This window comes from Rattus norvegicus, chromosome 5 (assembly GCF_036323735.1).
Source record: "Rattus norvegicus strain BN/NHsdMcwi chromosome 5, GRCr8, whole genome shotgun sequence".
Classification (NCBI taxonomy): domain Eukaryota; kingdom Metazoa; phylum Chordata; class Mammalia; order Rodentia; family Muridae; genus Rattus; species Rattus norvegicus.
This window is the reverse complement of record NC_086023.1, coordinates 81,054,690-81,068,590: the sequence shown is the minus strand read 5'-3', so window position 1 is coordinate 81,068,590 and position 13,901 is coordinate 81,054,690. Positions and strand designations below refer to the sequence as shown.

Below are 13,901 nucleotides of genomic sequence, written 5' to 3'. Positions count from 1 at the left end.
GGGCCAGCCTTGAACTAGGCCATTTCTAAGGCTCACAGAACATTGCGGAAGAGAGGGTGGAGAGAAAACAAGAGCCGGAAGCCAGGGAGGAGTTCTGTGAGACGCCACCTTCTGGGTAATACGAGGTCACTGTGATCCTGAACTCACAGTAGCTGTGGATGCTGGCCCCAGATCTACACAGTCTGGGCCCACAACAGGCAGGCATGAAAGGAAGAGGGGTTCAGGGGACCCTTCATTGAAGAACCACTGGCTACTGATAGATTCTAGGATATGGGAAGTTGTTGCCTTAGGCTGTGCCCATTGGTGACCCTACAAGGCTGCAGTGGACAGTTCCAATCCAATGGTCACACGGGTGGCCCTGGTTAAACAAGATGAGTCCCAAACCAGAAGTTCTGAGCCTGGGGGGAAGGACAGGGATGGTAGAGATGGACTGATAGGGTGGGAGGAAGAGTTAAAAAGGCTGGAAGAGAGAGTAGTGAGAATGCTTTATACACATGTATGCATGAAGCTAGCCTAAGAGGAAGACGACAGTACAGCCAAACGAGAGCAGAGGTGTGAGGAAAGGGCGGCCTTTGTTTGTGGTGGTAGGGTGTAGGGTAGTACATCGGTTATGGAAACCAGCATGGAGGCTTCTCACAAAGTTCAGATTAGACCTACCAGTGACCAGTACCTCCTAGGCATCCACTCAAAGGCCCCCCCTACGTCCTACAGGGGACACACTCGCAGAGCTGCTTGTATTGTGCTGCACAATAGCAAGGAAACCAGCCTAGATGTCCACCAGGAGGGGAGGAGATAATGAAAACATGGCACATGTGCACAGTACAACTGTGCTCAGCCAGAAAGAAAAATGAAATTACGAAAATTGCCAGACAATGTGCGGATCAGGAAGGCGTTCCACAGGGTGCTTGCAACTAAGACTCAGAAAGGCTGGCTCCTTCTCACACACGGCTGGCTTTCAGCACTCGTGTGTGTGTGTGTATGTGTGTGTGTGTGTGTGTGTGTGTGTGCACGTACGTGCACGCGTGCATGTGTGTATGTGTGCATGTGCTCAAGCTTGAGTGTGTATGCACTTGTGTGTATGTGCATGTTTTAAGAACTGAAAAAAACACAGTATTAAGAAATACTACTATGTCAAAGAATTTAAGACTTATTTATTTTGAGGTCTTTGTGGGTGTGTATGTGAGCGTGCACACTCATGTATGTGCGTGTGCAAATATATATGTGAGCATGTATGTGGATATAGGCCGTGCCACTAGAACAAGAACCATAAGAAATGGCAAGAAGAGGGTGAGGCAGGTCATGGATCCACGTGACTAGGGATGGAGGGATGCAGCCGTAAGAGGGGAAGAGAGGGCTGGAGAATCAACAAAGTAAAATTATGTTAAAAGTGTCATAAGGAAACCTAACACTTTACTCGTGATTTTAAAAATAAAAACATCTTAGAAAAAAACATACACATAAGTAAGTAAATAATAAGTAATAAATATGCCTACCAGACGGCCACCAGCATGGCTCCATGGGTAAAAGTGCTCGTCAAGTGAGACTGGCAATCTGAGTTTGATCCCCAGAACCCACAGAGAAAGGGAGAGCCAGCTCCTGAAAATCATCCTCTGCCGCCTACACGCGTACTGCAGCATACACAGTCTTTCCCCCCTCTCTCTGTCTCTGTTTCTCTCTGTGTCTCTCTGTCTCTCTCTCCATACATGCACATACACAATAATAACATTAAAAATTAATTTTTTTCAAACTCCCAGAAAATCCCATGTCTGTCTTAAATTGACTCCCCATCCTTTTCTGGGATTCTTGCCCACTCTCACACTTGTGTGGTTCACTCAGGAGGAAGGGAGCTGCCTGTGGCCTGTGCAAACTCAAGCAGCCCCACGAAGAGGAAAGTGAGGAAAGACAGATGCCTCTGGACAATGGGAGGCCTCCCACCAAGAATCACGTGACAAGCCCTCCCAGCCCTGTCATACCTTCAGATAACCAAGTCCCTGGCTAACATCTTGGCTTCCCGCCCTGTGAGAAACCCTGAGAAAAACCATTTCTCTCAGCTACTTCCAAACTCCTGACTCAAGAAGTTGTTCAGTTTAGCTAATAAACACTGGGATAAATTGTCTCCACAATTAGAGCAATTAAGTCTGATCTCAATTCTGAGGCCATTTTTCAGTTTTAAGAACTGAAAGAAAAAAAAAAACAGTGTTAAGAAATAGTACTATATCAAAGAATGTAAGACTTTTTTATTTTGAGCTCTTTGATTTTCTTGTTTGTTTGGTTTTTTTTATTCACAGTCCACCCCTCCTCCCAGTCCCCCTCTCACTCAGCCCTCCCTTCTTCCCCCTCCTTTTCCCAAGAGCCTGAGGAGATGGCTCTGCAGATAGAACACTGAGTAGTCACCCCAGGATGAGACCCAGAGTTCAGATTCCCAGAGCCCACATAAAAAGCCAGGCAGGCATGGCTGCCGCCTGTAATTTCAGCACTTGGGAAGCAGAGACAGAATTTCCCCTGGCAAGGGAAGCTAGCTAGACAAGCCAAACTCTGAGCATTCGGGTCAGCAAAAGACCTTGCCTCAGTTAAGTAGAGAGCAACTGAAGAAGGCAACCAATGTCAGGTTTGAGCCTACACACACACACACACACACACACACACACACACACACACACAGACTCGTGTGCAAAAAAAAGTTGATCAATTGTAACTATTTCTGCTTAAACTCTAGCGTTCAGAACTATTCACATTAACCCAGGACAACTTTTTCTCCTCATAGCAAATGGTTTCCCACCATACTCATGTGTATTCACTGCTACTGCATGTAGAAAATTCATGTTATTTTGCCTTTTCTGATTTTTTTCCCTTTTAGCTTAGTATAATTTTTTTCTTTTCTTTTCTTTTTTGTTTTTTCTTTTGAGACAGGGTTTCTCTGTGTAGTTCTGGCTGTCCTGGAACTTACTACTTTGTAGACCAACCTGGTCTCAAACTCAAAGATCTACCTGCCTCTCCTCCTCCCAAGTGCTGGGATTAAAGGTGTGCAATACCACACCCAGATTATAATTAATTTTAAAATCATATATAAAAGTCATATAGTTTTAGTCAATGTCTACTTTATAGCATTCTATAAACTACTCAGTAACCTTATCTGTTTCACACAACTTTCTTTTTAATTTGTTTATTTTTAAGTGCATTGGTATCCTGCCTGCATGTCTGGTCAGGGTGCCAGGTCCTCTGGATCTGGAGTTACAGACAGTTGTGAGCTGCCATGTGGGTGCTGGGAATTGAACTTGGGTCCTCTGGAAGGACAGTCTGTGTTCTTAACCACTGAGCCATCTCTGCAGCCTCAACACTGCAACTCTTGTCTGTAGATACTCTGTAACAATGGTTATCTCTGATACACATTCTTACAACTTTACACCACAGCACACAATGGAATTCATGATTTATTTTTTTTATTAAGTTTACATCCGTGGTGCTTTTTAAAGGGATCAGAGAACACTTTCCAGAAGAACAAATTTAGTGCAAAAAGCACAAGACAGGAAGCCTGGAGCCATGAACAAAGGGTGGGCTTTGGAGACCATAAGACCCGGAGTGACTGGGCTCCCCCAGTCTACAGTGGGAATTCTCAGAGTAACGCACTTCCAATTCACATGAAGTACCCAGTACACAACAACACTCTCACGGGCATGACAAGGGAGGGAGGGAGAAGAAAAGAGATGTATAGAAAACATCTTGAGGGAGAGGCTTAGAGATGTGGCTCAGTAACAGCTTACTGCTCTTTCAGAGGACCCAGGTTCAATTCCCAGCATCCAGTCAGGCAGCTTACAACTTCATGTAACTAATTCCAAGGGATCCCACACCCTCTTCTGGCTTCCACAACTACATACATACACATGGTATGCATAAACTCATGCAAGTACACACACACACATACATAAAAATAAATAAATAACATTTTTTTTAATCTCTGGGGCCAGAAAGATAGCTCAGTGGGTAAGGCATTTGCTACCAAGACTGAGTCTGACATGGGAGACCCACATGGTAGAAGGAAAGAACTGATTCTCACAAGTTCTCCTCTGATACCAGATGTATAACACACACACACACACACACACACACACACACACACACACACATACACACACACATTCAAATAAATGTGAAGATTTTTAATATGTCAGAAAAATGAGAAAAAAAATCTCTCAAGGACTTCAGTTTGGGGCATGACAGATTCACCAAGGGTCTTGCTAAAGTAATCTAGAAAAGCCAGGCAAAAATATTTAAAAGGATGCTTGTGGAGCTGAAATGAGATATGCAGGGTGAGATGTGTTGTGGCAAATGCCCGTCTGCGGAAGCCTGGTGTTTTCCCAGACTGATTTTCTCCCAGGGTGTCTATGAACTCTGGTGATGAGGAGACCAAAATTCAGGGGATCAAAGGTGAGGTTATTTCCAACTGTTTGCACTGAGACCCTAAAAGGCTGCTCCTTTGGAACAGGGTGAACCATAACCAGACACAGATCCTCACAGAATGACGGCTCAGTTTCAAATAGTCTCAGTCCCCAACACTGACTCAAGGTGATTCTGAGAACCAGGCACTCAGCATGCACCTGCCATAAGTACATGCTTAGCCTGGGTGTGCAGAAGGTGGAGCCTGGGCTGTGTAGAAGGTGACCCTGGGCTGTGTAGAAGGTGACCCTGGGCTGTGTAGAAGGTGGCAGCCAACTTAGGCACTATAGTGAGACGCTGTCTATAAAATGGAAGTCTGGGCTGCTAGTCACTCTGGCACCTGACCAGCAAGAGACATTTTTGTAAGCTCTGGACAAGGAGAAACGAAAACACCTCCATGCCTGCCTTTTGTGGTGGACTCTGAGCACCTGAGGAACAAAGACCCAGCATGGAAAGACAAAGAATAGAAAAAGACAGGCCAGGCACAGGCTAGACCTGGGGAGCTACATCAATGCCAGGAAATGCGGACTGTCTGTATCTCTACTGGAAATAAAGAGAAGGCTTGTACAGCTGAAGACTTCAATATAAAAGTTTCTACTCTGAGGGTTGGGGATTTGGCTCAGTGGTAGAGCGCTTGCCTAGCAAGCGCAAGGCCCTGGGTTCGGTCCTCAGCTCCGAAAAAAAGAATAGGAAAAAAAAAAGTTTCTACTCTGCAGAAAGAGGAGGATTATAAATCCATATATTCTTTCTCTTTTTTAAAGAATTTATGTATATGAGTATACTGTATGTCTTCAGACACACCAGAAGAGGGCATCAGATCCCATTACAGATGGTTGTGAGCCACCATGTGTTGCTGGGCTTTGAACTCAGGACCTCTGGGAGAGCAGTCAGTGCTCTTAACCGCTGGGCCATCTCTCCAGTCCCAAATCCATATAGTCTTAACTTCAAAATATATAAAGGAAAGGCCCACGGTGACGATGGCAAGAGGCTGACAAGTTTATATCTACAGTAGGAATCGACATCCTTCTCTTGGTAACTGATGGAGTAAGCAGGTAGAGTCAATAACAAAGATGGAGACCACTGGAACAACAGGACGAGCAAGCCTGACAGAGCTGACACATTGGGAGAAAGCTGCCCCTGCCGACTGCAAGGGTCTCTTCAGGGGCATGCAGGGCTCCTGTGATAACATGATGCCCCATGAGTGAGCAAGCAAATGCAAAGAATCACAAAGAACTAAAGGATGCAGGGGAGGAAGGATGCAGGGGAGGAAGGATGCAGGGAATGGTCTCTGACCAAACCATGAAATACACAATTAAAACATTACCAAAGCTGGGCTCAGTGGCACCTGTCTGTATCCCCAGTATTCAGGAGGCAGAGGCAGGAGGATTGTCAATTTGAGGCCTGCCTAAGATATATAATGTAGTAATAGCTTATTTTAATTACAAATATGTGTTGGCCATGTGTGAGGACCAAAGTTTAGGTCCCTGGCACCCATGTGAAAACCAGGTGCTTTTGTGAGCTATGATGTGTGTGTGTGTGTGTGTGTGTGTGTGTGTGTGTTTGCACGCGCACGCGTCCATACAGGTATTTTATATAAATATGGGTCTGCTTTTATGCACGTGTGCCATACACCACAGTAAGAAAGGCTGGGAAAGGATACACAGGGAAGAACTGAAAAAGAGCAAGGAACTAGCAGCAGACAGCAGCACTGAGGGATTTCTCAATCCTATCAAGCAGATGGGCTCCAAATGACGGGAAAACAAACCAGCGCCGAGCGGAGCACTCTGCCCAGCGAATTGTGTGCTCTGGAGAAAAGGATGGGTTTCCCGAGCCAAGTCTAATGAGTCTCCCAGTTCAGGGCAACAGGGCTGGAAACAAGGGCTGAGAAAGTTGGCAGGGTCACGTCAAAGACCTCCAGTTTGGAGCCCGACCTTGTTCTGTCCAACACAGGCAGCAGCTGGTGGGCATCTGTCCCCGAGCTTCATTCCCAGTACAGAACCTCTCTGTGGTTTCAAAGAGAGGCGGTGGAGGGGGAAAGCAGGGCACTAGTTAATACCGCTACCACAACAAACATGGAAAGAACGGGCCAGCAAATGTGTGCCGTCCCTCGCAGTCCTCTCTATCCTCAGAAGCACACTTCCCCCTGATGAGGCCTGCCTCTTGACGGAGCCAAGAGCCAACCTCGGGACCGTTCCCACAGCTGTCAGTTTCAGGTTCAGGGGAGTGACATGTCTAAAGAGAGATGGGCGGTCTCACCCATGCCCATAGCTACCTTCAGCCTTCAGAACACGCACGCTGGCTACCTGTCATCCTCCAGCCCAGATACCCTGGAGGAAAGACAACCCACACTCTCTCCTGACCACTTGCCGTTTCCAGGAGGCTCGAGGCCACAGGGAGAACAGTAAAATGTTCAGAGGCAACCTAGGCAGGTCGGTGATATGGCTTATGGGGCAAGCTGAACCCTTGGTATCATTTTGAGATTTTCTAGACGTACCTGGCGTTTTTTGTGAATTGGAGTTTCCAATATAAAAGAGTTGCACCTAAAATGCATCTAAAAGTACCATGGACATAGAACAGCCAAACTAACACTGAAGAATCAAATCAAAGCATTTTGGTGTGTGGATGGTGTCAAAGTAGAAGACTATGAAACAAATCAAAAAGCCCAGAAACAAAACCGCATTTCAATGGTCACTTCCTTTAAAACAAAACAAAAACCCAACTCTTATTGTGACTGTGTCTGTGCACTATATACACACGTGTGCACCTGGGTGTGTGCATGCAGAGGCTGAAGGAGGACGTTAAGGTGCCCTTTTTATTGCTCCCTGTCCTGTCGCCTTGAGACAAGAGTCTCACCGAACTTGGAGTTTACATTATTTATTGTGATTCTGGGTTGTGTTGTGTTGTGAAGAAAGGATCTCTCTCTATAGTCCTGGATGTTCTGGAACTTGCCACGTAAACCAGGCTGGCCTCAAATTCGCAGAGATCTGCCTGCCTCTGCCTCTCTGCCTCTCTGCCTCTCCCTCCTGAGTGTTGTGGTAAAAGGTATGTAGACCATGCCAGTCATATTGAGGTTCTTTTTTGGCTAAGCTGGTGGCCAGCAAGGCCCAGTGATCTCCTTACCTCTGTGTCATACCCCCACCTCCCCAGTGTTATGGGGTCATGTGCCATGCCCAAGAAGCCCATGATGGGAATAGGAAATAAACTTTTACCAGTTGTCCTCAGACCTCCACACTTGTGCTATGGCACATAAGCGTGCGCGCGCGCACACACACAAACACACACACACACAAACACACACACTATAAAAACTATTTTTAAATGAAGTACTGCTATATGCTACAACATGAGCATTCCTGGAAAACACAGTTAAAAAGAGACATTTACAGAAACCCACACAGGTTTCCATTTACATAAAATCCCCTCGACCAGGCATATGTATTGAAGCAGATGACTCAGTAGTGATTGGTGGGGGTTGGGAAGGATGGAGGGTCAGGGATTAAAAACAATAAGCTAAAAGGTACAGTGTTTATTTCTAGGGTGAAGGAAATACTCTAAAATTGATCATAGTAATAGCTGCATAACTCTGTAAACACACTCAAAACCATAAAGTTGTACATTTCCAATGAGTGAATGGTGTACAATGAGTTAGATCTCTGTAGGGCTTTTACCAAAGAATTACCAAACACCCTAATCAAATTAAGAGGAGTGACCCTGGAAGATACAGCCCTCGAACACCTGCTAACACTTCTCCAAATTACACCAAATTACTCTAAAGAAGGACTAGCCAGTTCCTGGTCTCAGCTTGGATGTACCTTCCCTTGAAGGTGGCCAAAATCTCAGTGGCAATGAGGCAGCCAATGAATGCTAATTGGACCTGCCTTTCTTGGGAAACATTAGGTAAGCTCATGTCCCCTACTCTGTGTGTGTGTGTGTGTGTGTGTGTGTGTGTGTGTGTGTGTGTGTGTGTATGAGAGAGAGAGAGAGAGAGAGAGAGAGAGAGAGAGAGAGAGAGAGAGATTGATTTTCTTCCTGTAGGGAATTCTAGTGGAAATATATGTTTTTCTGTTTGTGTTTCCTGAGATGTCTCCAGCTCCTTTAAGTGTCTGCAGCATCGTCGCCAGGTTCCTCCCAGGGAAAGCCCACTGTTGAAGGAGCCAAGGGGCTACCTGGAGTGTTGGGGAAAGGCCAAGGAACTAAGAAAGTTAGCACAGATATCTGCATCAGATGGTGCCTAACCTGGCTGCAAAAACTGACCAGGAAGCCATAGCTTCCAAGTCTGGATCAGGTTCAAATACCTCTAGGAGGTCTTTAAGGTCAGAGTCTCAGGATCCGCGCATGGTTATTAAGTCACACTCTCTGGGAATGAATTGCGGGAACCTGTGTGTTTTTAGGGGTCCAGTGGAGTAAAACATCTGCCTAGCATTGGGGCCCTGGGTTCAATCTCCATTATCACCACAACAACTAAAAGCCCCAAAATGCTCCGGGTCTGGTTTACTAACCACTAACAGGCATCACCACGGACTCATAAGCAAAGAGCACTCAAAGCCCAGTGTCAATTAGCAACCAACAGTAAGGTCGCCATGGCAAACAACCCCTCTGGAAACAGAACTATCGCGGGAAACATTTTCCAAGCATTCAAATCAGTGTCAACAAAGATACAAGAACAAGCTGCCTAAGAAGGACAGGCGGTTCTCCTTTTTCCCCAGTTCCTGCCTGACTTCTGCACACTCAGGTGACAGTCACAGGTCAAACAGCCGATGCCATTGATAGCCATCTTCCCAACAGGAAGCCATACCCAGGCTGGAGTAGCCACACCCTGCTAAGGGCCGGACCCTCCCCTGCTCCAGTTGAGAAGAGAGTTTAGTTGAATGAAAGATCAGAGTAAATGCAAAGAAACATTCACATTACACCAGCAGTGAAGGGGTTGTTTTACAAAACTGCACACAAAACCATGCGGACTTTGTTAAGACTAGAAAGGGACAGTTGAAGATTCCTAGAAGAACATATAAACTAAAATGGCTTTTAAACTCTTGGATGAGGACATGGGAAAGGTGACAGTTCTCTGACCCTTGCTCATCTGGAAATCTCCCTTGTCTTGGAGAGCCCTGTGTCCCTCCGGAATGAAAAGGATTGGCTTGTAGGGTTTGGGAACATTAAATGAAACAATGCAGGTGACACACTGGACACAGGTCATGCACCAGTGAGCGCTCAACCAATGGGTTGGCTAGTGAATTTCTCTTTTTGATCGTCCAGCACCAGGACCAGTGAGGTCGAGGCTCCCAAGCTGCTGCCTGTCTCTAGGAATCAACCACTGTGTTCCCATTTCTCCCTCTGCTCCTGGGGTTGAGGGGTGGCTCAAGCTACAAGGAGCCAAATGTGCTGTGCTGGAGAGCAGGAAAGCCAAGAACCCGTCTTGAGGGTCTCATTCCTGGGTGCTCTGCCTTTGAAAGCTGGGAAACCTCTGGTTCTGTCACAATAACCACTCCAACTTCATAAAGAAACCGTATACAAGTTAGAACGGCGTTGGTGGGAAGACTTACAGTCAGGTGTCAAGCCCACCACGGGCTTCACCCTCAGCTCTTCTCACTCAGCAGAGGAGAGAAACAAGCCCCTCCAGACAGGGAGAAGAAGAAGAGCTGTGCAGAGCTATGTTCTGAGGAAGGGGTGCAACCCTTAGTATAGTCCCTTGGAAGGCCAGGTTTGCACAGGCCTTTGGGACAACTGCTGGCTGGCTGGAATTTGGAGGGACAGAGAGTCTGCAACTTTGGGGCTTATAAGGCCTGCTGCCCGTTTCTGTTCCCCTCAGCCTTCATGCTCTCCTAAGGTCTGTCTTGGAGAAGACTGCCTCCATCCACACTGACTGTGGATATCCAACGAGAAAAGTTAGATACAGTCTCCAAAGGTTAACCTGGGTTAATCCTTCCATCCAGTCCCTGAGCCAAAGGAAACAGGTGACTGAGCTGTCTCGAGTAAACTAGACCCTGATTTAACCTGAGCGCTGGCTAATGGCGAGCTCCATGGTTACAAGGCAGGCCTCTCTGAAAGATGAACTGGGGCATGATTATTCCAGCCAAGTGAGGCAGAACCAACTGCAGCGGGCAGCAGCGGCCGGGCAGCAGGTGGTGTCCATTGACTTGCTGAGCCAGAGAAGGTGTCCGAACGGAATGGGCACCTGCTCGCAGCCTCCGTGTTACAGTGGGGGCTTGCCTTTCTGGCTCCGATTCCAAGGCAGTAGTCCATTGGCAGCCCAGAGGCACTTACCAAAGGTGGTGAGATAGAAGGACAAGTTCGGGTGGGCGCGCCGGCTCCCGAGGGAGACTCGGTGCAGGGAGCGCTCCATGGCGTCCCCGTTGCGGCCAGGTCAGGAGGACCTGTCCCCAGGTGGTGGTTATGTGGGTGCAGGTAACCCAGGAAGCAGGCTCAGCCGTTCCACACCTCGCCAGCGACTCCGGGGCGGGCGGGATCCGGGGCCCGGCCGCTCCGCGCGTTGGAACGGCCGGGCGCGCCAGCCCCTGATTGGCCCGTGCTGGTTTGAATGGGGAGATTTCCACCTGACTTGGCTGACGCGGGCCAGATCCGGGGAGGCGTGAGCTCCAGGAACAGGGAGAACTGCCACCAGAGGTGGCTCCTTCCCCTGGTGATCCCGCAGGAACCCTAGCTTCAAACTGCAAATGTCAACCCCACTATTGCCCCGCAGCCTGACTTGCCCACTTGAGGAAGCTTGGCCTGCTCGACCAGCTCCCCCAAACTGCAATTAGTTAGGTTTGTGACCGACTTTGAAGCTCAGACCTGTAATCGCCAAACCAACCTAGAGCAAAGGAGTGTCCACCCTCCAGAGTGGTCCATGAAGGCATGAGATCCGGGAACATGAAACTGCACATAGACCGCTCAGCACCAGGCTGCAGCCTGGATTGCTCTCTTGAGCCTTCTTTTGCTTGAGAGCAGTCTGGCACAGATCCAGAGAGGAGCAGCTTGCTCCATACAGCCTCGGGGCTTCCCATCTGCAGCCTGGCGCCATCACACAGAAGAGCAAGCCTCGCCATCTGCAGGCATAGTGCAGGGTAGGGTAGGGCCTTTCAATCTCCCCAACCTGGCTCAGTAAGGCAGATAGGAGGAAGGTCAATCCTTGCATGGATTTGTCGGCAAACATTCATGAGACACCTCGAGGGAGCGGCTTCACACCAAGACATCTGCTCTGCAAATCTTACTGCCACTGTGGGAAAGAAAGCTGTTGGTCTCATGTAAACCTAAAAATGGGAAGTGTTAGAGTTTGTTGCTGGTCCCCTGACTTCAATGCCAGTGAATATTTGTGGTTCTGTGAGCCACACGGGATGGGGTGGGGAGGGGATACGAAAATGTATATAAAGTGCCAGGAGCCCAGCTGAGCAATTCACACATGTCGTTTAGGCTTCGCAGTCAGTCTTAAAGACTATTAGCTACAACTTGCCAGGAAGAAATCAGACAGGGAAGACAGCTTACCCAAGATTTGCAGAGCTAGAAGCAGGCAGAGCTGAAATTTAAACTCCAGCCTATCTGCCCCAAAGACCATTACCGTAACCGTTTGTTCTTCCATGGCCTCCACACATGCCCCATGGCCAGAAGCAGGGAAGGGCAGCAGACCTGCCTTTATAAGGACAAGAGATTGGATATCATGTGTTCAGCTGGCCATGAGAGGGAGGTGGGGTGAGGAAAGGGGAGCAGAAACTGGAGGAGTCTACACCTGAGGTTAACTAATACAAGATCTGATGCAAATGAGACAGCCACATACCATCAAGTCCAGGAATATTTGGATCCTGGTATTTTGTGAAGCCCTGCCTTGCCCTCCGCCACATCCCCCTGAGCCATGAACACTTCCCTTAGCAGGAGCAGCCCAGCCTCCGAGCCCCAACCCACTGGCAGGTGGATTTACCTGCATCCTGCAATTGGGCATGCCTGATTCTCCTCCTAGGTGGGTAAGTCTGGGTGCAGGCATCTTTTCTGGACAAGGAAGTATCCTGATGTGGCCACTCCATCCAGCTAGAGAAAATGGACGGCTCTAGCTTCAAACAGTGGATGTAAGCAAGGGACAGAGTTCCAAAGTGCTGAAGACCTGCAGGAGCAGAGCAGACATCAGATATGCCCCCTGCAAGGAGTGTTCAGTCCCAGTAAGAGCTATGCAAAATGCACCACACGTATCTCATATAAACATGCCTGCTCCATATGTGTGATACACGTGTGAGCATACACGCACACACACACACTATACATGCTCCAGATGCACAGGAGCACACATATATACCATCATACATATGTATGCAAAACTCACTTCACTATACCACTTACAAATGGCATATTAAAAGGAACAGACTGATTATAGCCTGGCTTTGTAGGAATCAGAAAGGGTTCAGTTTAGAAAGGAGGGGCTAAAAACATTCATTTGGGGCTGGAGAGATGGCTCAGAGGTTAAGAGCACTGACTGCTCTTCCAGAGGTCCTGAGTTCAATTCCCAGCAACCACATGGTGGCTCACAACCTTATCTGTAATGGGATTCAATGCCCTCTTCTGGTGTGTCTGAAGACAGCAACCGTGTACTCATTACATAAAATAAATAAATAAATCTTTAAAAAAATAAAAACAAAGATTAATTTGGGGACATTCTCTCATTAACTAACACCGAGTACCATATCTTCTTGCCTAATAACCAAAATATTTAAGTAATAATGATAATAGTAATAATAATGATAAATGCTTGGTCTACCATGATGGTTAGTTTTAGTTATAAACTTGGCCAGGTTTGGAACCAGCTGGAACAGGAGTCTTGGTGAGATACGGTGTAAAGGGGTTTCCTTGGTTGAGACAACAGAGGTAGGGACACTCACCCTGAGAGTGAGCCACACTGTTTTGCTGGTCAGGCCTGGAGCAGATGATAAGAAGGACCAAGCACCAGTGACCCTTGCTCTCTGCTTTTTGACTGTGGAAGCCATGTGACCCACAGTCTCCCTCCACTCTGAGTCCTCCACCCCCAACCCCTGCAGTGAGGGACTATGACCAGAACTCTGAGTGAGAGAAACCTTTCTCCTCTAACATGACTTTATCAGGGTATGTTAACCACAGTGATAGAAAAAGACACTAAATGTAAAAGAGTATTTCAATAGTGCCATGCCAGGAACAGGACAATGGATTAGAATCAAAAGTCTAAGAAAAATACTTTATTTAGAAAACAACGAAGTAGAGTCACTATAAAAAAATAGAAGGGTAAGTCTAAGTCAGGTGCAGAGCAAGTGACAGATAAAATTCAAAGAAAAAAACAGACTCAGACAATAAAGCCAAGGTTTGGTTTCTGAGAAGACCAATACACAGAAACCCCTGCAAAACTATGAATAAATAAGGAAAGAAAAAAAGACAGCTAAGATATGAAGGTAACTTCTTAATTACTAGAAATAAAGTATTAGTCCAGGGAAGCGCTCAGTCAGTAGGGCATCTGCCTG

At 47.2% G+C, this 13,901-nt stretch overlaps 1 protein-coding gene across 8 annotated transcripts in view; it reads right to left on the bottom strand.

Annotated features, from left to right (window-relative positions):
• The window catches only part of Rgs3 (regulator of G-protein signaling 3), a 139,859-nt gene that overhangs the window by 108,856 nt on the left and 17,102 nt on the right, over positions 1 to 13,901 (bottom strand). For 5 of the 8 annotated variants that reach the window (XM_063288323.1, XM_063288324.1, XM_039110674.2 and 2 more), the window contains exon 3: positions 12,344 to 12,523. In XM_063288323.1, coding sequence (XP_063144393.1) covers positions 12,344 to 12,446 — 103 coding nt within the window. In that variant the 5' untranslated portion in view covers positions 12,447 to 12,523. Of the gene's footprint in view, positions 1 to 10,695; positions 10,977 to 12,343; positions 12,524 to 13,901 lie in introns of those variants that run through there. The other 3 variants (XM_006238260.5, XM_006238264.5, XM_017593597.3) reach the window with 3 other exon arrangements.